The 21,124-nt window shown below is 60.2% G+C and overlaps 1 protein-coding gene across 1 annotated transcript in view; it reads right to left on the reverse strand.

Moving 5' to 3' along the window:
* Positions 1 to 8,492: 8,492 nt before the first annotated feature.
* The window catches only part of CXXC5 (CXXC finger protein 5), a 38,458-nt gene continuing 25,826 nt past the window's right edge, over positions 8,493 to 21,124 (reverse strand). Inside the window, exons 2-3 of the mRNA XM_074604178.1 lie at positions 14,138 to 15,212; positions 8,493 to 9,560 (exon numbers count right to left, since the gene is read on the reverse strand). Coding sequence (XP_074460279.1) covers positions 9,516 to 9,560; positions 14,138 to 14,923 — 831 coding nt within the window. The 5' untranslated portion in view covers positions 14,924 to 15,212 and the 3' untranslated portion in view covers positions 8,493 to 9,515. The remainder of the gene's footprint in view (positions 9,561 to 14,137; positions 15,213 to 21,124) is intronic.

Below are 21,124 nucleotides of genomic sequence, written 5' to 3' on the forward strand. Positions count from 1 at the left end.
TGCTGCTGGTTTCTGAGTGGTTTCACTTATCTCTTTCCTCCTCCACTACCTGAGGTTTCAAATGCTCCAGGGAGATGTCTCCATTAACCACAGTTTTCTTTGGCAGTTATATTTCATTACAGTCTCTCTTCCCGCTAATCCTTCCCAGCTTTTGTTGTTGTTATTTTTATTATGATTATTTTCACAAACCCTTTGTTTCCAGCTGTACTTAACCTGGCCGTGTCCCTTTAAATACCACAGCCCAGGCAGAATAGGGGATCAGTCCTTTGACAGGAGCTAAAGTCCTGTTTGATCTGGATTAGATGCTGATTTTGCTTACCAGACTAAAGACGGAGGGGGACCACGCAGCGCCTGTGTTTGCACAAACCTGCCTGGTTGCATTCCTCTTCCTCCCGGTGTCCAGCCGAAGGGGTGAGCGTGGGGCTGTGCACACAGCTTGAAACCCAAGCGGATAAACAGTCACTTTGTCTGGAGAGGGAAGAAAATGGAGGTGGGAGGACGGAGCCGGCAGCCCTGGGCTGTGCTGGAGAGCTGGCTGAGACTGCAGGCCCTTCCCCGGGGTGCGAGCAGCTCGGCACCCTGCGTCCGAGACGCCCAGGGGGATCCCCCAGCCCGCGGCGGACAGGAGGGCCCAGCTCGGTCTTGCCGCCCATCTTGCAGGCTGGGGCTTAATTATGGTATCCTGGGTCCCTAATGACCATCTCATGATGGGACTGGGTAGGATGTGGGGGCACTGAGACCTCCACGGTGCGCCGCACCCAGCAGATTGTGTTTTCTCCGAGGACTCCCATCCCCGCTGTGTTCTTTCCTCGCCCCCAGCTCCTGCCTCTTCCGCCCTTTTCTCTCTTCCGCCTGCCCGAAGGACAAGTATCTTCTCGTTCCCTCTGCAGTCTCCCTCCCCTCGCATCTTGCCCCTTCCCCCAGCCTGGAGCCCCCCCTGGAGCAGCAATGCCTCCTCGGTCCTCCTGCGCCTCAGCCCCTCCTGCCACGCTCCTTCTGCAAGCCACCGCGGCCAAACCAGGCTCCAGGGGAGATGGCGGGGGCCACCAGTCAGCTCGGGCGCTGCGTGGATGAGAGCTGGGGCAGGGGGGCAGCCCCCATTCCACGCGCACGTACTCGCAGCAAAGTCAATTTATATCCCCCCCCAACCCCCGAGGCTGTCTCGGTGGAGAAATGTCAGGACTCACAGCAAGGCAGCGAACCGCACGGCCGGTGGGAGCCCCCCGGGCCAGGGGGACCGGGCAGGAGCCGGGGCACCCCATGCCTCACTGCAGGGAGCGCGGAGCATGGAGTGGGCTCTGCCCCGGGCTGGCTTCACCCCACGTTCCTCAGATTAAAAGCATCAGGAAAAACCTGGAGAAAATCCTCCATTTTTACAGGACTTGCCCTTGTTTCGACAGTCACAGAGCTGTGCCGGGGGACCATCTCCCACTGGGGTGGTGCCCAGGTCACCCGGCAGCGGGAGATCTGTGTCCACGATGGCAAGGTGGAAGGATGTCAGTGGTGGTGATGCCACCGTCGCATGAGAGGGAGCATCCGAAGGGTCGCAGGACGCACCTGAGAGGTGCTGAGCTGTGAGGAGTGCTCCTGCTCGCTGCCCTGGTCCAGCACGATCCAGCTCTGCAGGAGAGAGGTGCAGGACCTGCGAGTCCTTCCTGAGCTCCCACCTCCCGGCTGGTCTGCTCCACAGACCAAACTGAAAACAAAACAAAGCTGAATCTGCCAGAGGTGAGGCAGCTTATGGCCGTGCCACCGCTGGAGGTATCATCACCCGCAACAGATGGTGCTTTAAAAAGAACAGGGCCAGCAAGTGAGATAAAATGCAGAAATTAATGACTGTAAAGGTCAAGCAGGATGTACTTATCGAGGCCCCGGTCCTCGGCTCCTGGAGGTGGGCTTGGCTGACTTGCACTGCTGCAGTCCCAACCTGCACAGCCAGAAGGCAAGCGGGCGCTGGCATCCTCTGCCTGCCAGCACCCGTGTCCCCCAAGACAAGAAGTTGTCCCCTCAACCCCCTCAGTCCCCAGGTGAGGATATGAAGAAAACAAGGGTCTCCCAGGGCTCTGACAGGTCAGAAAGATGCTGCGTTATGGTACGTGCAGGTAAGAGAGTCCCACTCTCTTGTCCTTGGCCATGGCGAACCCTCATGGCAGAAGGTGGCCATGTGAGACACCCTGGGCACCATTCCTCTTCAACCAGGAAGAGAACAGACAAGGTGAGAAAGCAGGTGGCACCAGTTGGCCCATGGAGAAAAAGGGACTGAATAATTTGGGAGGTCTCATCCATGCTTGCCCTGTTCTCATACCCTTCCAGGGTTTGGTATAATCTGCTCTGAACACTTGCTGGCTCCTGGATTTGCCCATGAGACACAGGCCAGCAGCTCCTCCACTGCTGGTAGGCCTGTGGGGACTGTGTGATGGGACAGGCTTGGGGAACAGTGTCCAGCCACACCAGCTGCAGGAGAAATCAACCCAAGGATCTCAAAGGCTTGGAACATGGTGTCCAGCCAAGGCCAGCTGCAGAAAAAGCCAGCCCAAGGGTCTCAAAGGCAAGGCAGAAGAGGGCAGGCCACCCATCCTGCCCTGGGGGAGGTCTCATCCTCAAAGGTGATGGTGCAAGAGGGGGCTGCAGGACTGGTTGGAGGGGCAAGGACACAGCAGCCTGGCCTTGCACTCCCACTATCCATGGTAGCAGCTGGATGGCTTCTCCAGCACTAAGTCCACTTGCAGCATCTTGGTGGGGGGACACAGAATCACAGAATCACAGAATCACAGACTGGCCCACAGACTGGCCGGGGTTGGAAGGGACCTCTGGAGATCACCCCATCCAACCCCTGCCAGAGCAGGGTCACCCAGAGCAGGTGGCACAGGAACGCATCCAGGTGGGTTTGGAATGTCTCCAGAGACGGAGACTCCACCACCTCTCTGGGCAGCCTGTGCCAGGGCTCTGCCGACCTCAGGGTAAAGAAGTTCCTCCTCATGTTTAGGTGGAACTTCCTATGGTCAAGTTTGTGTCCGTTACCTCTTGTCCTGTCACTGGGCACCACTGAGAAGAGCCTGGCCCCATCCTCCTGACACCCACCCTTTCAGTATTGATAAGCTTTGATGAGGTCCCCCCTCAGCCATCTTTTTTCCAGACTGAAGAGACCCAAATCCCTCAGCCTTTCTTCACAAGAGAGGTGTTCCATCCCCTCAGCATCTTGGTAGCCTTTTGCTGTCCCCTCCCCTGTCCTTGAACTGGGGAGCCCAGACCTGGACACAGCACTCCAGGTGTGCCCTCCCCAGGGCAGAGCAGAGGGGGAGGATGACACACAACCCCCAAGACCGATGCTTCACCAGGGCTGTCAGCACCAGCATCAGCCAAGGGGGAGGCAGGTTCCAGGCTGCAAACCCCCCCAGCCTGGTCTGGTACCTGTCTCCTCTGCTAAGCCCCTGCTCAGCTGCTGTCATTCACCCATCGTCACCCGGGGGCTGAAGGCTAATGCCGCGCCAGCCGCTCCCTCCCTGCCCGATAACACTGCGTCTTGCACTGAGTAGCCTCCTTCTGCTGTCACAGGCCGACCTATTTCTCACAAATCCTGACTGCTCTGGCCTTAAAACATCTTGACGCAGTGCTGGAACCGGCCTTGGCACAGCAGCGAGTCCCTGATTAAGCAGGAGCCGCCACGGCTTGGCGTGGGCTTTGCAGCCGGCAGGCGCTGGCTGGGCGAGCAGAGCAGCCACAGCGCGGCTCGAATCAGGGGGCACCTACGTGCTCATCAGGAATCATCAGGAGTTATTCTTGACTAAAAGCTCAACCATGCTCCACGGTCCTTGTCACCGACAGCCGTGGGGTGCTGGAGGACAGGGTACGCTCTGGCGCTGAAGGTGATGACAGTGGGCCAGGGATGCAAGAGCAGTCCTTCGTGCGAGCAAAACCACCACACCCCAAGCACTCGTTCGTGCTGCATGCGGGGCACGGGGATGGGAGCCGAGACCCCAAACCAAGACGGCTTCCTCCACAGAGGCAGCACTGCTGAGCTGCAGGCAGGGTGCCAGGTCTGGTGGCACACGGGTCCCCAGGGCAGGAGCACCTCGGGCAGTTTCTGTGCAGCCTCAGCTACAGAAACCACCCAGTGATGCCTGCAGCAAAGTCCCCAGCCTCCTGCAGAGCCGCAGCAGGGCGGCCAGCCAGGGCACTTGGCCAGCTGGACCTGCAGCTTCACCTTGCTGGGGACCCAGCTCATCCCAAGGTAGGCTGGTGGGATGCAGGATGGGTGTCAGCTCCCACCTACAGGATCCTGTCCAAGGATGCTGCCGCCGGGTAAACATCCTCCTTCCCCGGCTCAGGCACAGGCAGGTCTCAGTGCATGGTGGTAGGTCAGGAAGCCTGGAAGTCCCAGAGGTGAAGTGATGTGGATGTCAAGCCTTAGGGTGATGAAGGATCTCCCGTAGTTCTTCCCTGAGAAACGCCCTTTTCAGGCTTGCTCTGGTAGGGAGACGGCAATGAAGGTGACAGGAAGGTGTCCTTGCCCATGGTGGGGGGCGTGGAACTAGATGATCTTTAAGATCCCCTCCAACCCAAACCATTCTGTGATTCTATTCAACATCCCAGAGTCCTGGTGAGACCCTCCTGCCTCCCTGTCCCACATCTCGGCACAGGAGGTTTCTGGTGCTCATTCCCAGCGCAGAAGCTACAAAGAGACCGAGGGATCCTTAGCCCGAATTTGAAAAATGTGCAACTATTCAGAAGAACTTCAGCCGGGGCTGAAGATTGGGCTGGAAAGCTCCCAGGAGCTGCGTGACATGGGGCAGGTCACCTGGCCAGCTGGGGGGAGCTGAATTGGGGTGGTGGGGGTGGTGTATTTCAATTAACGCTCACAAGTGAGCTGGCCCAGCAGCCCCAGGCTCCAGCCTTGAAGACGATGAGACAGCCTGAGCAAAGCCAGTGGGCGGTGGTGAGTGTCCCCCACGGCTGCCCAGGCCTGGTGGGGGATGGTCACCCCCGGCAGACCCGCGTCGGTGGTGTCCCGCTGCGGTGAGGCTGCCAAAGCTGGTGGCAGCGCAGCACCAGGACACGCTGGGGAGCATCCACACACGGCCCAGCCTTGCAGGAGATGCTAGACATCCCTCTGCCCGGCATGGGGGCTCGCTGGACCCTGCCTTGGCCCCACAGCCCCCCAGGCTGGCAGCATCCCCACCAAGCAAACCCGAGCTGATCCCACCACCCCAACCCTCTACCACCGTCCTGTCCTTGGGGTGAACCACTGGGTCACTCAGCACCAGCCAGGACTCGACGCTCATGGCCGTCCCCATACCGCCAACGAGGGTCTCACAGCCCCCCTTGCCAAGACGCCGGCCCCTCCGTTGTCTCACCACCCCCCTCCCCACACCCCCGAGCCCCCGCGGGGCGCATGGCCGGCCCCAGCAGCAGGAGCCGGCTGCCGGCCGGGAGGTCACGCCTGGCCGGCGGCGCTCGCGGCGTCCCCGCCATCCGGCTCAGCTGAAGCACATTTTGTTCGGCGCTTCCTGCATCCTGCCCCATCCCCGCGCCGGGGGGGGCGGGTCAGCCCGGGGTCAGGCCGCTAATTGCAGCCTTGGGGACAGCGGGATGAGGTGGCCGCCAGCCCACCGTACCGGGCTGCGACCCGACAATGGGGGTCCCACTGCAGAGAGGGGCGGGTGACACCCCGCAGACGAGCTCGGCACCCCGCAATGTGCTGGGGTGCCCCTGCAGCAGGACGGGACGCGTCTCTGGCATCACCGCAGAGGTTGCAGCTCCTGCTGCCGGCTCTGCTGCAGCTCACCCCGGACCCAGGGCTGCGGATGCCGTCCTCCCCATGCTAGGCCAGCTCCACCACACAAACCACCGCTGGCATGGCCGCTGCGCCGCTGCACACCCCACAGCAGGGTCCATCCTCTCCTGGCATCGCTTGCTGGCACCTTCCCACATGGAGCCACCATGGCCAAGAGGGGATTCGGACACGGCCGAGCCCTCTGCGACTGCTCGCCCCAGGGCCAGAGGCAGGTTTTGTTGCCCTTCTGCTAACTCTGTTTAATGTGGATGTTAATTAAAAGTGACCGCAGGCCAGCTCTTGTGGTAGCACCCAAGGTGCTCCCTCAGTGCCGTGGTGCCGAGCTCGTTATCATCATCCTGTGCTCCCCATGCCACCCGGCTGCCGGTGGCCACCCCGGCACCCAGCCCTGGTTGCCACTTCCCCCCCAGCAGCTGGGCAGGCAGCGGGGACAGCCTGGCATGGGGGCTGTGCCTGATGGTTGCACTGCGGCTGGGCGCGCTAGAGAGGATGGGCTTCACCCTCCGGGGATGCCCGAGGTCCTGCCTGCCTGGGCTGGAGCTCGTTAGGCACGGCTCATTGGCCAGCACAGGGCCATCCACCTCCACACACAGCCGGGGGGCACGGATGCAGCCCAGCATGGGGGTCAGCTAGAAGTAGGGTGGAGGGGCCACCAGCAGCCCCAGCACCCCATCTCCTCCCACCTCCCCACCACAGCCAGGGGCTGAATCCCACCCTCTCTCTGGCTCCTTCCTTTCTCCCAAACCTGTTTCCCCTCCCGGGGAAGCCCCTGCTCTCCTTGTCCCCCATGAATGCCCACGTCCTCCCCGCAAGCACCGCGTGCCCCACTACGACTGCCCTCCCCTGCCAGTGCCCACCTCCCCTGCTAACACCCACGCTCCCCGCAAACGCCCAGGCTCCCTGCCAGTGCCCGCGGTCCCTGCCGATGCCCTGGCCAGAGGAGCCCGCAGGCGCTGGCACCGGAGGCGGAGGCTCTGGCGGAGCATCGCTCCCAAACCACCTGCCCATACCGCGCAGAGCGGCTGCACCGGCCTCCTTTCACCTCCTTGGAGCATTTGGGCTGCCACGATGCACCCTGCCAGTGTCCCCATCGGGGTGATGGGGACACACGTCCTGTGCCTGGTGGCTCCCCCAGGGGGAAAGCAGAGCCGGGGACAACTGCTGTCCCTGGCGGGAGCAGGCAGTGCAGCAGCAGCATGGCACAGTGGGGTTTGCCACAGTTGGTGGCACTTCACTGAGTGCCGTCACTGCACGCACAGCACCAAGCACAGCCCCGTTGTAGGTGACGTGGCCGGACACGGGGGACCAGCCCCATGGGGCAGCCGCAGCAGTCCCCAGCCCTGGCTGCTGGCGGGATGGAGCAGCACCCCGACTCCGCTGGCCCCACACCGGGTTGGGGCTGGAAATCTCTGCCTGCTGGTCCCCAGGACACTCTCCCAGCATGGGGCAGGGGCTGGCTCCCTCCCAGGTGCCAGGAGTGTGCGTTCACACCGCCCCAACCGTTAGCCACAGTCGTAAAAAAAACGCAGCCAGACTCCTTTTTCCCATAACAGCTCCCCCTTCACACACACCACATTCCTCCTAAGTGATTTCGGCTGTTGCCCGAGCAGCCTCAACTGGGAACCAGCTCCCCGCAGTGCCCAGCCAGTGCCACCCAGCTTGGTGCACGAGCTGGGCACGCCATGCACCGCGGCGCCACTGGGGTGTGAGTGGGGGCCTTGGGCTTTGTCCCTCGCTAGGCTGGCCCGGCTCCATCACCCTCGGTGTGAGCTCCAGCCATCCCCCCGGGCACCCGGGACCCGGCCATCAGCGTGACCTGGGTGCCCAGGGACCAAACCCCCCTGCCGGGCACCGCGGGGTGGAAGGCTGCTGGAGGTGGCGTTCAGGGCGGTTTTCCCCAGGGACCCCTCTGCTGGGTCCCGGCAGGTCGTTGCCCTGCAGGGACGGAGCCCACGCACCGCCGTCGTCCCCCCGCCCTCCGCCTCCTGCGGGCGCACATCTGGTCAACAGATGCTGGCCCAAACATGGCTGGAGCCAGGGACAAAGGCTCCGGCTACCTCCTCCCAGCACGGCAGGGTCCAGGCAGCTCTGCCTCCTCCCCCAGGCTGGGACGACCCTCCGGGGGGTTGGAAGGAGGCAGGCAGCCCACCTGCCGGGCACCGTGCTCAGCGTGGCACCCCAAGAACCAGCCGTGACCTCGCCGGCTTGCCCACAGCCGAGCCCATCCCACGTCCCCACCACCCTGGATGGCTCCAGCCGGCCCAATGCCAACCCATCCATGGGTGCCACCAGCCGCTCATCTTCCCCAAGCCCACTCACCTTCAGGAGCTCGTTTCAGACTCAGCCCCACAAAACGAGCCTGGCCACGGTTCCCCGTCGCACATTAATGACCTGGCTTTACCAAAACACATGGCGTTGCCCTACCTGGTAAAACTCCAGGCGGGTGACGCTGGGAAATATCCCCGGGAGGAGCCAGAGCTGGCTTATCCCAGCCGCTGCCGGGATTAACCGCAGGGATTTAGCAGCCGGGGTGGCTCCATCTCGGCCCATGGCACCGTCCTGCCCCGGCCGGCCGCGCGTCAGCAGCGTCACCCGCGGGACGGGGCACACAGAGGCAGGGGGGAATAGGCCACCGTCGGCATTGGGGGGGCCCGGAGAGCTGGAAAGAGGGGTGGGAGAGAAATAACAAAGCTGTAAATCATGACACAAAACATGCATTCATTTTATTCACAAAAACAGCCTGGATCGCTAAAACATTACAAACAGCATTTCAATTTAATGATGTAGAGAGAGCTGGAGAGACGGGGATTTGAACAGAAGAGAAATATCACTTTTCGTAACTGCTTCAGCACAGATCCTGCAATATTATTTTTATTTTGATTTTTAACTTCAGTTAAGTTTACAAAAAATTACTTCTAGGAGTAAACCGTTGCAATTAGGAGGTTTTTCTGTACGCAGTGTTTCTTGTTCTATATTAATAAACTAACAATGACTTTTTTTTCTTTTTTTTTTCTTTTTTTTTTCTTTTTTTTAAATTCTTCTTTCCTTTTTCGAAGACCGCCGGTTGTGTAGCAATTGTTTTCTTCCGCCTTTTATACCGAACCTCTTGCGGGTTAAACTTACATAGGTGAATGGCTAGGAAAAGGGATACTACATCGCTTTAAACATATTCTCATTTATAAACATGAAGTTGAGGCATTCTAGAAACTATCCACTCTATTGTATGATGGGAAAGAATCAAATAAAAAGTATAAATGAGGGTGCAATTAAACAACTGTGCTAAATTACAGTAGTGCTTATTAGTAACTAGATTTTAAAAGGTTACTGTAAATTTACATTCCCTACACAAGTACTGCATCTTTCACACATAAACAACATCAACACCAAAACACAGAAAGAAACTGATTGTCCATACTCTGTCTATTAAGTCTTGGTACTTTACAGATCCATTGTTTTTTTTGTTTTTTTTTTCTCTTTTAATTATTTTTATTTGAAAAGCAGTTAAATGTCTGACTAGGACTCGAAGATGTTAAAACGAACGCAAAAAAAAAAAAAACAAAAAAAAAATTATAAAAACAGGAATGAGATTTGCGAGAAAATATTTTTGGTTCTAAAGAGACACAGGTGCATCCATTCATTTCAGCCAAAAATCCCTTGCCTGAGACAACACAAGCAAGCAGTGACATTGCACTTGGATGACAGAGCTTTGGGATTCCCGTTCCTACTGGAACCATCTGAACGCGGCTCCTGTAGGAAGCATCACCTTCTGGAAAGGAAGAGAGACAGGGAGGGGGACAGAAGAAGAAGGGACAAGGCGTTAGGTCGGGTCCGGCACAGCCGCGCGGCACCAGGATTGTGCACCCGCGCTTCCCCCCCACCATCCCTGTCCCGGCATCCCGCTCACCGGCCTTGGGACACCGGGATGCCGGATGGAGGGAGATGGGGGTCCCCCCGCCGCCAGCCCCCCTCCCCTCCCCGGCAGCTCGGCCATTGTTCCCGCATCCCCGCGCCGTGGCCGGCACAATGGCGCAGCCCCCGACTTCCCCTCCGGCCGATAGCGAGCACAATGGCCGGGCCGCGGTGAGCTGGCACGGCCCGGCACGGCGGCCCCCTCGCTGCCAGCCCCCACCTCCCCCCAACCATGGACGGCACCACCACGGATTTCTCGGCATCTCACAGCAGGAAGAGGGATGAAGGTGGCCGCTAACACAGTCCAAGTCCTACCAGGCTCGATCCCACACGCAACAAAGGGCCTGACGTCCAACGGGACCCTGTTGAAGCCACCTCCAGGGAAGGTGGTGTGGGAGCCATGCCCCCAACAGTTCTGCGGTCCTCTGGAAGGAGGACCTGGGACACTTCCCAGCTGGGTGGGGGTGGGAAGCCTGCACAACATTCACGACACCACGGGTGGGAGTACGCAAGGACCATGATGTCTCTCAATGCCAATAGCCACCCCCAGGCAAGGCCAAGCCATGCTAGCCAGCAGACAGGGCCACGCGACCGCCTGGAAGACGTGCCTCAGAAGGCCCTTCAGTTCCTGCATCTCCAAACCAGCACGGGACACCAACGGGAAACCAAGCCACAAGCTGCGGTGACGGGCACGGGGCAGCAGGCTGGGCTGCCATGGGGTGGTGGGGGGACAGCCCCAGCCCCAGCTCCTGGCATCAAGCCCTGCAGGGCTCAGGCCACCTCATGTGTTGTCCCAAGAGTCAAACCCATGCCACGTTCAGGTCCCTAACCCTGCGCGGGAGCCAGCCGGCTCTCATCGGGTCCTTCTCTTGGATCAGGATGCCCCCCAAGCCTCAATGAGTAACCAGGGCAGCGTCTCCCCCCACCCCGGTGGACCCCAGCGCGCTCGCTTCCACAGGGACCATGACCCAAACATGGGGCTTGGGCAAGGGGAGGGGGGCGAAGGACGAGAATGGGCAAGAGATGCCCATGGTGCCCAGCTAGGCTGCTGAGAGCTCGCAGCATCTCCCGCTCCCGGCCCGCGCCTGGTCCTCTGGGCAAACTGAGCTGGGCCAGGCAAGGAGCAGAGCGCTGCAGTCATCACTTCTACCCCAAAGGTCTCTGCAACATGTCATCAGGCATCTGAGGAAGACACAAATGCCTCTGGCAAATGATGCACCGGGCTGTGGCACGGCATGCCACCCACGCTGGATCCCACCCAAGGCACCGGACGCAGAACCGGCAGGACAGAGCGTGGCAGACTCACCAGAACAGGCCACCTACTCAGAGACATCATCCCAGGAGAGAGGAACGAGGGGACAGGAGGCTCCTAGTGGGTCTGAAAGGAGACGTCTGATACAGTCCACCTTAAACACCTCTGCCCCTTCGTTATTAAAGGAAGATGGAGAACCAGCTCTAATTTGGATGCCCAGGATAGATCCCCCCTCGTCCCCATCATCACAGAATCTCTTGGGTTGGAAGGGACCTTCACAGACCAGCTAGTCCAGTTGCCCTGCCATGCACAGGGACATCTTTCACTACAGTAGTTTCCTTAAAGCCCTGTCCAACCTGACCTTGGACACTTCCAGGGATGGGGCACCTACATCTTCTCTGGGGAACCTGTGCCAGTGTCTCACCACCCTCAGCATAAAACATTTCTTCCTTATGCCCAACCTAACCCTGCCCTCTTCCAGTTTAAAACCGTTGCCCCTTGTCCTGTCACTGCAGGCCTCGGTGAAAAGTCTCTCTCCATAAAACTCACGTCAAGGTGGCAGTGACCCTCACACCAGCACTAGCTGGGGCACCAAGGCACTCCAACGAGGCTTCTCCAGATGGAGAACAGCTCTGTTGAGTCAAATCCCAGCTCTGCATGGCCTTCATGTGACCTACAGCTCCGGGGACAAGCCTGTCCGGGGCTGCCCCCCAGCCCCCTCGGCGTTACCCGCAGCGGCTGGGGCTGGCAGAGCCCGGAGGAGCCTGGTCGGTGCCTGCTCCGAGCACCCGACCTGCCTCAATCGGCCACCACCGGGACACCGGCAGCAACCGGTTATTTGGGCTCTGTAGACGTGCAGACAAAGCTTAACGGCGGCAGAGGGATTTAGCCCATTTTTTAATGCTGCCATAAAGGTTTAATTCTATTTTTTTTACTGCTTGATTTTAGATCAACTTTTAATCACAGCTGCGGCCCCTGGCCGGGCTCTCCGAGGATGCTCCTCTGGACATGCCGGGCTGGCAAGACTGGAGTCACCGAGGCTGCTCTTCTCCCAGGCAATGGCACAGCTCCCCACAGAGGGGGACGAAGCTTCACAAAGCCCAACGAATTTTTCAGCTCCATATAAAGGGTCAGCGAATGGCCCCTCCTGTCCCGATATCAAGCACTACGGTGTGATGGCACCCCACTGGGACGAGCGGTCCGTGGAGCTGCTGAGCCGCCTCCAGTCGGGTCTCCACCACAAGGCAGGTGTCAGTGGCTGCCCTAGGGTTGGCCCAACGCAACCCATTGCCAAGGCTGGTTGACGTGGGGCGAGGTTTAACAACCCAGTCATTGACCTGGGTGACCTTGGGACATCAGCCAGGATCCCAGCAACCCTGTCCCAGCCACAATACAGCCACAGCCTCATTCAACCCAGCCACATACAGCCACAATCTCTTTCAACCCTACCAAGGTCAACACACGGTGCAAAGGGATATCCTGACAGAGGGGAATATCTGCTCCGAAAAGGGGATGGTGATGCCCTGGAGTGACCCACATCTGCCCAGGCATCCATCCCCACAGGAAAAATGTCTCTCCTCAGCCTCAACACACTTATGGTCGCACCCAGGAGGGATGGGGAGCCATCCTTGGTGAGGCCCAAGTCTATCGCACCAAGAGGCCTATTTCAGTGGCTCCAATTTCTCAGCCATCTGCGGGATGGAGAAACCAATCAAGTGGGTGACCGTTTCACGGTACTGTCCCCGGACCTGGTGCAGCGCCGGGAGAAGGGAGCGGCTCCTCCGGCTGCTGCGAGCTCCGAGTCTATTGACCCGCTTTAGGACTCTTTGGAAGAGATGAACTTTTTTTTTTTTTTTTCCCTTTCTCCCTTTTTCCAGATCACTGACTCAGCAAATTAGAACAAGAACATAATTTAGCAATACAGCGGTTTTTGAAAGACACAGTCCCCCTCTCCTCATCCCCACCGCCCAAACAGATTTATTTCCCCCCCCCCGCCTTCGCTATTCATTCAGAGCTGATGCTAATTGAAAAACGTAGAACGTGGCTAAGAAAACGGTGGGTTGTCACTTTGGGAGGACCAGAGGACAGGCAATGCCCTCCCGCCAGGATACGCAATCCAGCTGATGTCCGGGTGACTTTTTAGTCTTTGCCAGCTCTGGGGATGCGCTCCCCGGCAGGAAGAAGCACGTCGGCACAGCTGACGGCAGGATCAGCTCCCGGAAAAATCAAACCCGGCTTAAGCGTAACACATGGGGGACCCGGTGGACAGGTCTTGGCCCAGAGCAGCCATGGGTGTGCAGAAAGAGGCTCTGGCGCAGCGGAGGTGGCCCTTGTGCCATCCCTGCTCCGCATCCCAGTGCCACCAGCACCCATCCTGCACCCACCCCACCCCACCATGGGCACCTGCCCGTGGCCCCAGCTGAATTTCAGCCCCACGTGGCGACCCGAGCCACCGGACTTTTCCTGCACTCCCCATGCACGTAACACACCTCCCTGGAGGATTTGGCAAGGCGGTACCCCAACCCAACAGCGGCTCGCAGCAACCAAGGAAAGAGGCAACACCCACGGATGGATGTGGTCCCCACGGGTGACAGGCGGTGACAGCCCAGGTACCGCCCCAAGCCTCACGCTGCGGGGGGAACAAGGCATCCCCGCGCTCAGCAGCGGCGGCAGGAGGAGGGGTGCTCCCAGCTCGGCTGGGTGCCGGACTGCGGTAACTCGGCTGGTGCCTTATGGACTCACCGGAGCCATCCTGGCTGGGGCCTCACTGCCACTGGTTGCCCCCAAGCTCTGCCCCGAAAAGCCACCTCCTGCCTCCCCACCTTCCCACCCCATCACCGGCCTAGTAGCCGGTCGCTGGTGCAGGGAGGTGCAGCCCCCCCAGGACAAGGGATGGCGGCACTGCCCGCTGCCACCCGCGTCTGCAAAGGGGACAAGAGCGCGCCCGGGGACCCCCAGGAGAGACCCCAGCCCTCCTCCCCAGGCCAGTAAACCCCAGTAACGTAAGGGAGGGTGGGGGCTGGGGGCACAGGGGAGAGCACACATCTCACAGTGAGAACTGTTAATGGAAAAGGGGAAAATAAAAAAGTAAGAAGTACCAGGTGTTTTATTATCTAGGGCAAGATCCGAACCCAGGAGCGCAGCCCGAGGAGGGGTTAGGGTGCCTGAGAGGGGCCGGTTACCTCCAGTGCTGCAGAAGGCTTCTTTTTGAGTTCTTCACATTTTCGGAATTTGCAAATCTGGTGGCCAGTTTTGCGATTCCTACAACTGCTGCACTGCTCGCAGTTTATCCGTCTTCGGCAGGGCGGGCACATGCCGCATCTTTTCCGTTTCTTTTTCCCCGAATTGATGGCAGATGCCAACTCATTCTGCATGGGATACTCTGCCAAGCCAGCCATATGGAGCGCGCTCTCTGCCAGAAACACGCCGGCAGGGGTCATAATGAAAAGGCCTGGGTTGATGGGAAAAGCCCCCAGGTAAGGAAAATCAGAGGGGCCGTTCATTGTCTCTGCAGCTGAGACGGCCTCCATGTCAGAGATACCAGTCCCGTGGTCGCTTGCTAGAGGGAGATGCTCCTGTACCACTCTTTTGAGCATTTCTGTCGACTGAGCAAACTGTTGTAGGGCGGTCTGTCCTTCTGAGGAGATCTCCGACACCCGGTCTAATTTGCTCAGCATACTAGAGATGTTTTTGTGCTTTGAGGTAGAATGACTTTTATCCACAGTCGCTTCATTGCCATTAGCTAAGGGGTTGCCTTTCTCTGAATGTTCGCTTACCGAGCTGCTGCTACCAAAGGTGGAATAGTGGGAGAGTGGACGGGACTTCTTAAGACTTTTGTTCAAAGGTTCACTTATTATTCCACTTTTGTTCCTCCTCTCGGAGTTGACGGGGGGTTGAGAGTCATCTTGGTTATTTTTTTCCGTCTCTGGCTTGTTCCCAGTGTCTTGATGGGAGCCCGAATTTGACATGGTGCCCAGAGCACAACAACAAAACCAAACCCAAAATTTAAAAAAAAAAAAAAAAAAAAAAAGGAAACAAAAAAAAAAAAACAACAAACAACCCCAAAAACCCACCCCCAACGCCAAAGCGAAAGACCCCCAAAGCCCCTTCTGGTAGCACCAGCCCGCCGGCCACCGGGGAAAGCTCAGACGGGAACGCTCATCAACGGGGCGTCTCCTCCAGCGCCGGCCGCAGAGGGCTTCAGTCCGATCTCAGTGCACAGACATACTCTGTGGCTCTGGGACACAACACGCGGCTCTGCAAGCGGAAAAGAAAAGAGAGTTAGCGCTGGCAAGAGCCAACGGGCTTTTCAAAGCAGCTCTTCCTCCCCCTGCCATGAAAAGTCTCAGCGCCGCAAACAAAGGAACTCCAGGGAACGGACCTCGGTGGAGATCCGTTCCACTGCTCTTTAAAAGGGTCGCCATCCAGATAGAAATGGGGGGTCACTGGGGAAGTCCTGGCCTGGGAGCAATGGCACTACGACGCTTAAAGGCCCTATGTGCCCGGCTCTCCTCCCCCAGGGACTGCACCCCCAGGGAAGTCACGGGGCTCATCTCCTGCTCCGCTCCAGCGGCACGCGGCCCCCATGCCACATGGGACACGGCCGCCCGTGGGATGTCACCAAGCTGGCAAGGGGTGCCTGGTCCCCACCCTGCAGCCGTCGTGTCCCTGCGCCCTCCCAGATGATGCTGCTCACCCTGCTCATGCTGGGCTGCTCCCCCTACCCTCCTCCTCCTCCTCCTCTTCCTCCTCCTGGACCCTTGTCCCTGGGCCACCACTGCACACCAGTGCTGGGCAGGGGAAGGAGGCCACCTAGGGAGCTGTAGTGTCCACCTCCGAGCCCTACAGGGAGCCACAGCATCCACCTCCAAACCCCACCAAGAGCTGCAGCATCCACCTCTGAGCCCCATGGGGAGCCACAACATCCACCTCCAAACCCCATAGGTTGCTGCAGTGGCTATCGCCGAGCCCCTGCAGCATTTATCTCCAAGCCTCATGGAGAACTGTAGCATCCACCTCCAAATGCCATGGGTAGCCGTGGCATCCACCTCCAAGCCCCATGGGTAGCCAAGGCATCCACCTCCAAACACCATGAGGAGCCACAGTGTCCACCTCCAAGCACCATGGGTAGCCACGGCATCCACCTCCAAGCCCCATGGGTAGCCATGGCATCCACCTCCAAGCCCCATGGGTAGCCAAGGCATCCACCTCCAAACACCATGAGGAGCTACAGCGTCCACCTCCAAGCCCCATGGGTAGCCAAGGCATCCACCCCTAAACACCATGAGGAGCCACAGCGTCCACCTCCGAGCCCCATGGACAGCCATGGCATCCGCCTCCAAGCCCCATGGGGAGCTGCAGCATCTACCTCCAAGCCCCACGAGGAGCCACAGTGTCCACCTCCAAGCCCCACTGCTGACCTCCTGCCGTGCCCCGGCATGCCTTGCCCCAGGCGCCCGGCTGCTGTGGCGGAGGCAGGGGCTCAGCGGCAATGGTGGGAGCCCCCCCTCGGCGCCGTTCCCCACAGCAGGGGCGATGCCGCCGTCCCTGGGGCGGCTCTGGGGCAGCTGGGCCCAGCGTGGCTGCAAACACTTGTTGTGAAATTCCTCCTCCTCCCCTCCGGAGCACGCACGCACGCACGCACAGGCACCGCCGGAGTAATCAGGCTTTAGAGGAGAAAAGCTGCAGGGCTTAGCGGAGCAGGAACCCACGTCCCCACCCCGGCAGCAGCTGGGGGAGGGCAGTGCCGGCAGGAGGCCCCTCGCCTGCCCTGTCTCTCCATCCCGGCTATCCTGGCTGCCTCCCCTCTGGAGTCCAAGCAGGGACGCAGCCATGTGCGGAGAGCTCTGCCAGGACCCGGCGATGCAGCTGAGCGAGGGGTACCCCTGCTCACCCCTCACCCTTTGTGTCCCCTTCGTCCCAGCCGAGCCGCGATGCAGCCCCAGCCACCCCTGCTGCAGCCCGGGACCCTTCCCCATGGACACGGCCTGGCAGCCGAGCCAGGGGCATCGCCATCAAAACGCTGACGGGGACAATGTCCCCCGCGCCAACCACCATGGCAGAGGAAGACAGCCCGTCTCACCCCGGTGCCAGAGCTGGCTCGCCTGTGGAGAAGCCCCCCCCGCCGCCCTCGCGCTAAAAACCGCTTGCTTCAGCTGCTGCGGGATTTAAGATGCAGCGCGGATCGATGCAGGGCTCGGGTTCCAGCCGGGAGCTCGCCAGGCCACGTGGGGAGGGAGGGCTGCGGCCGCAGGACAGACTGCCCTTCCCCAGCGGCACGCTCCGGCCGGGCAGGGGGATGCTGGGCGACGGCGAGGCCGGGGAGCATCCGAAATGGGCCCTGCAGCTGGACCCCCCCGTCCCCCGCTGCCGGGGAGGTGGGGACACCCGACCCCGCAGGCGTTAGGATGGGTCACACCTTAACGCCCCAAGCAACGGGTGCTGGGGCCGGAGCGGGGAGCGCGGCAGGAAAAGCGCCGGACGGGAGGATGTGAGATAAAACCGCCCGGCGGCGTTATCTCGTGCCCGCCCGCGGCCGCCTTTCCTGCGGCCCTGCACCTCTTCCGCCCCAGCGGGGAGCCAAGTGCCGGCACCCATTGGCCCGGGATTTACCGGCCTCGTGGCTGCCACGGCGTGAACCGGGGCTCTCCGGCCACGACAGGCAGCAGAGCAGGAGGGGCAGCAGGAGTTCGCCTCCCGTCGCTCCGGCAGAGCCCGAGCCGTGCCCGCGTGAGGCTGGCTGCCACGCCGAGGGGTCCCCCCACTCCCACGGCACACGACGGTGGGGTCTGGGTGCCAAACCAGGGAGGACACTGTCCGCAGGCACGCTGCCATCGCCGCCGCCATCAGTTCACGCCTTCCCCCATGGAAGGAGGTCTTCCCCAGCCGCTCCCACCCCGCCACGTAAATCAGGTGCCAGTGGCTCCAAGCCCCCACCAGCTGCAGCCTCCTCCTGCTGGGGCTGACGGCTGCAGAGCCCGGAGCACGGTCCCCCGGCGCACCCACTGCTGCGGTGGGTGGCACTGCGGGACGAGGGCACCCCCGCCCACCCAGCGCAGCCCCCCGCCACCCACGGGGACACGGGGACGCCCCAGCAGTGCAAGGCGGTGCCCAGCTGCTGGTGCGGGGTGCGGTGCCGAGCTGTGCCATGCCGAGCGGCACCGCCGCACAATCCCGCCATTGTCCCGGCCGCTGCTCTGCCTCCGCCAGCTCCCGCCATCTGCAGCTGCCCGCTCTGCCCTCCAGCTCCTCCGTGGCGGCAGGCACCGGGCACCGCTGTGTGCTGGGTCTGTCCCTACACTGTCCCCCGCCTCCCCGGGGACCCCAGGCCCCGCTTGCCGTGGGGTGCCCGGCTAATTTGCACAGAAGGGGGTGTCCCCCCCAACCCCGGCACCGCGGGACCACCCAGCTCAGCAGCCGTCTCAGCTGCTCCTCGCCAGCCTCTGCCCGGCCGGGGTTGCTAATTGCAGCGGGGGGAGGAATTAATGATCTTAATCCCTTCTTTATGATTGACCCGAGGAAAGACAGCGAGGTCCCGTCCCGTCCCCCCCCGCCCCCCACCCCATCCCGTTTCTGCCCCTTTTCCGACCCCCATCCCCTGGGGAAGGTGCTGGCAGCGTCATCTGGGTCCCTCCCTGTCAGAAGGTGCTTAGTGCCGGCCGCGGCATTAAGGGGCACGTGATGGGCTCCCTCGCCCGGCTTCGTGCAGCGGGCAGCTTAGCAGCCTGGAGGGACGCCAGGGTTCAAGGGGACACCGCCAAGGTCAGGAGGCCCCAGCACACACCCAGAGGGTTCCCAGTATCACCCCGCACACCCCCTGCTCTGCAATCCCCCTGACCCACAGGGTCTGCAAGCCCCGGGGGCCTCAAGCAACCTGGGAGCCACAGCACCCAGGCGAGGCCATCCCTTGGGTGTCACCCGCTTCGCCCTCCCCTCTCCCACCGAGATCCATTTCCATGGGTCACCCCAAAAAACAGCCCCCGCCAGCCCGGGATGCTCATCTGGGCCGAGGCAGCAGCATAGTCCGAGGAGGGAGAAAGGGAGTCACCCCTGGAGCTCAGCCATCACCACCCCGCATGCCCCGCTTCGCTCTGCCCCAGGCCTCTCTGCCTGTCCCAACGCCTCCAAAAAAATAAAACACAGTAAGGGTTGTAAAAAAGAGCTCGGGTGGTCCAGCACCCGGAGAAACCGTCCCCAGACGACGGACTAAGAGTCTCCCTGATTGCAGGCACCATTTACCGGCAGAGGGGAGCAGGAAGAGGAGCTTCGCTTCTCGTAAAAAAATGACAAGCTGTGATTTCCAGCCTGCTCCCCTGTGTTATTTCACCGCGTCGCTGGAAAGCCATCAGCTCCTGCCGACGTAAAAAGTCTCGTCGCCCTCGAGAAAGAACTTCTGCTTTCCTTTAATTTTAAATAAATCAACCTCCTCCCGGAAAAGCTGCCGGTCGGTCAGCTGTGCACAGACACGGCTGTAAAGGGAGAAGAAAGCAGCAAAGCCGACGCTGAGCTGCTCCCGGGCGCCGGAGACAAAGGGAGAAAATAAAAGTTCGGCTTTTTTTCTAATCTCTGGGCGCTGGGTGGGCACCGGGGCCGCCGGCTTTGTCCGCCCGGAGCAGACGGAGGACGAGGACGGAAGGGACCCCGGCGTCTTTTCAGCCTCGAGAAAGGCGGTAATTGTCCCCTCTGCCGGGTTTTTGTCCCCGCTTCCTCCCCCTCGCCATGCGGCTGCCCACCCAGCGCGGCCCCCACCTCCCCGGCAAAGCCCTGGGGATGGACAGACAAACGGACGGATGGATGGACAGACAAATGGATGGATGGATGGATGGATGGATGGATGGATGGATGGATGGATGGATGGAAAGACAAACAGACAAGCAGATGGACAGGCTCAACTGCGCCACAGGCAGCTCTAAGGAGGGCATCCACCACCGGCACTTGCCCCTCTCCAAGGCATCCCAGGAAGGGTGTAGGTCAACGGAGGCTGCAGCTGGAGGGACCTTCCCAGCTGGAGGTACCACTCATGGCTCCAGAGAGGGGCCAGAGGTGGGCCCCGTGCTCCTCAACCAACAGCCATGACCAGGACCTCGGGATGGCCAGGACTGTGGGGCCATGGGTGGTGGGAGTGATGCATGGGGAGACCCAAGATCCCTTCAGGTATCCTGGTGTCTGAAACACACCTTGGGATGAGAAAAGCCAGCAGGTAGCACAGGACCACCACCCTGTAGCCCCATCGTGGGTTAGAGGGTGCAGCTCCAACCCAGGTCAAAGGCTCAAGAGAACACGCACCAGCAGAACAAGGTTCAAAGCAGCTCCACGCCCAGTGCCACAACACCCCACTCAGCTTCTAGGCACCCCATTTCCACAGCACAGTTCAACCTGCTGCTCCCTCCACTGGGTGACACAGGTCAACTGAAAGCAGGCGGTGAGGTCTCATCACAGCCTCATTGACCACAAGTCAGGCAGCAGGTGCCAGACCAAAGGGCTACTGGACCTTTTCGACCACACAAGGAAGCACCATCATGTCTTGAGATGCCAAGGTCTCAGCCAGGCAAGAGCCAGCCACGGGGACTGCTGGCAGGGCAGAGACTTCTGCCAAAGCCACAGCGGGAAACAAGATGAACCAAGAGAGAAATCAAGCCACCACCATCTCCCAAGGTGGAATATCCCCGCAGGACACCCATTCAGGGAGAACATGGTGCCTGATAACTAGGCACGGGCACCCTGAGGCAAAGACAAGCATGTCCTTCACCTACATTGTTTGCAAGTCATCCTCTCTGTCAACCCAACAGCCCCCAAACTCTGCTCTTCGCATTAATCCGCTCAGAAACTGGTCCAGCCAGAAGATCCACTCCTGGATGCAACATGGAAGTTACCCGTCGCCCACTACATTTTCTCTGGACATCAAGAGTGGACGCCCAGGCCTGGGGGAGGTTTGGGCAGTGTCGTAAATGCTAAGCCTCACCCTGGGCGTCCACAGGTTAACGAGCCAGAGGTATGATGGGTTGCCAGATGGGTAACTCGTATGGAGATAGTTCATCTCCCGTGCTCCAGAACATCCTTCGACGGGCCAGTTGTGGCAGCCGCTCAGCTCATCTCTGCTGCTGAGGAGGCACTGAGGGACATTAAGAAGCCAACTCCTGAATTAAAAACGCTATGGAAGATTAAATCCA

Source organism: Larus michahellis, chromosome 11, assembly GCF_964199755.1.
Source record: "Larus michahellis chromosome 11, bLarMic1.1, whole genome shotgun sequence".
Lineage (NCBI taxonomy): Eukaryota > Metazoa > Chordata > Aves > Charadriiformes > Laridae > Larus > Larus michahellis.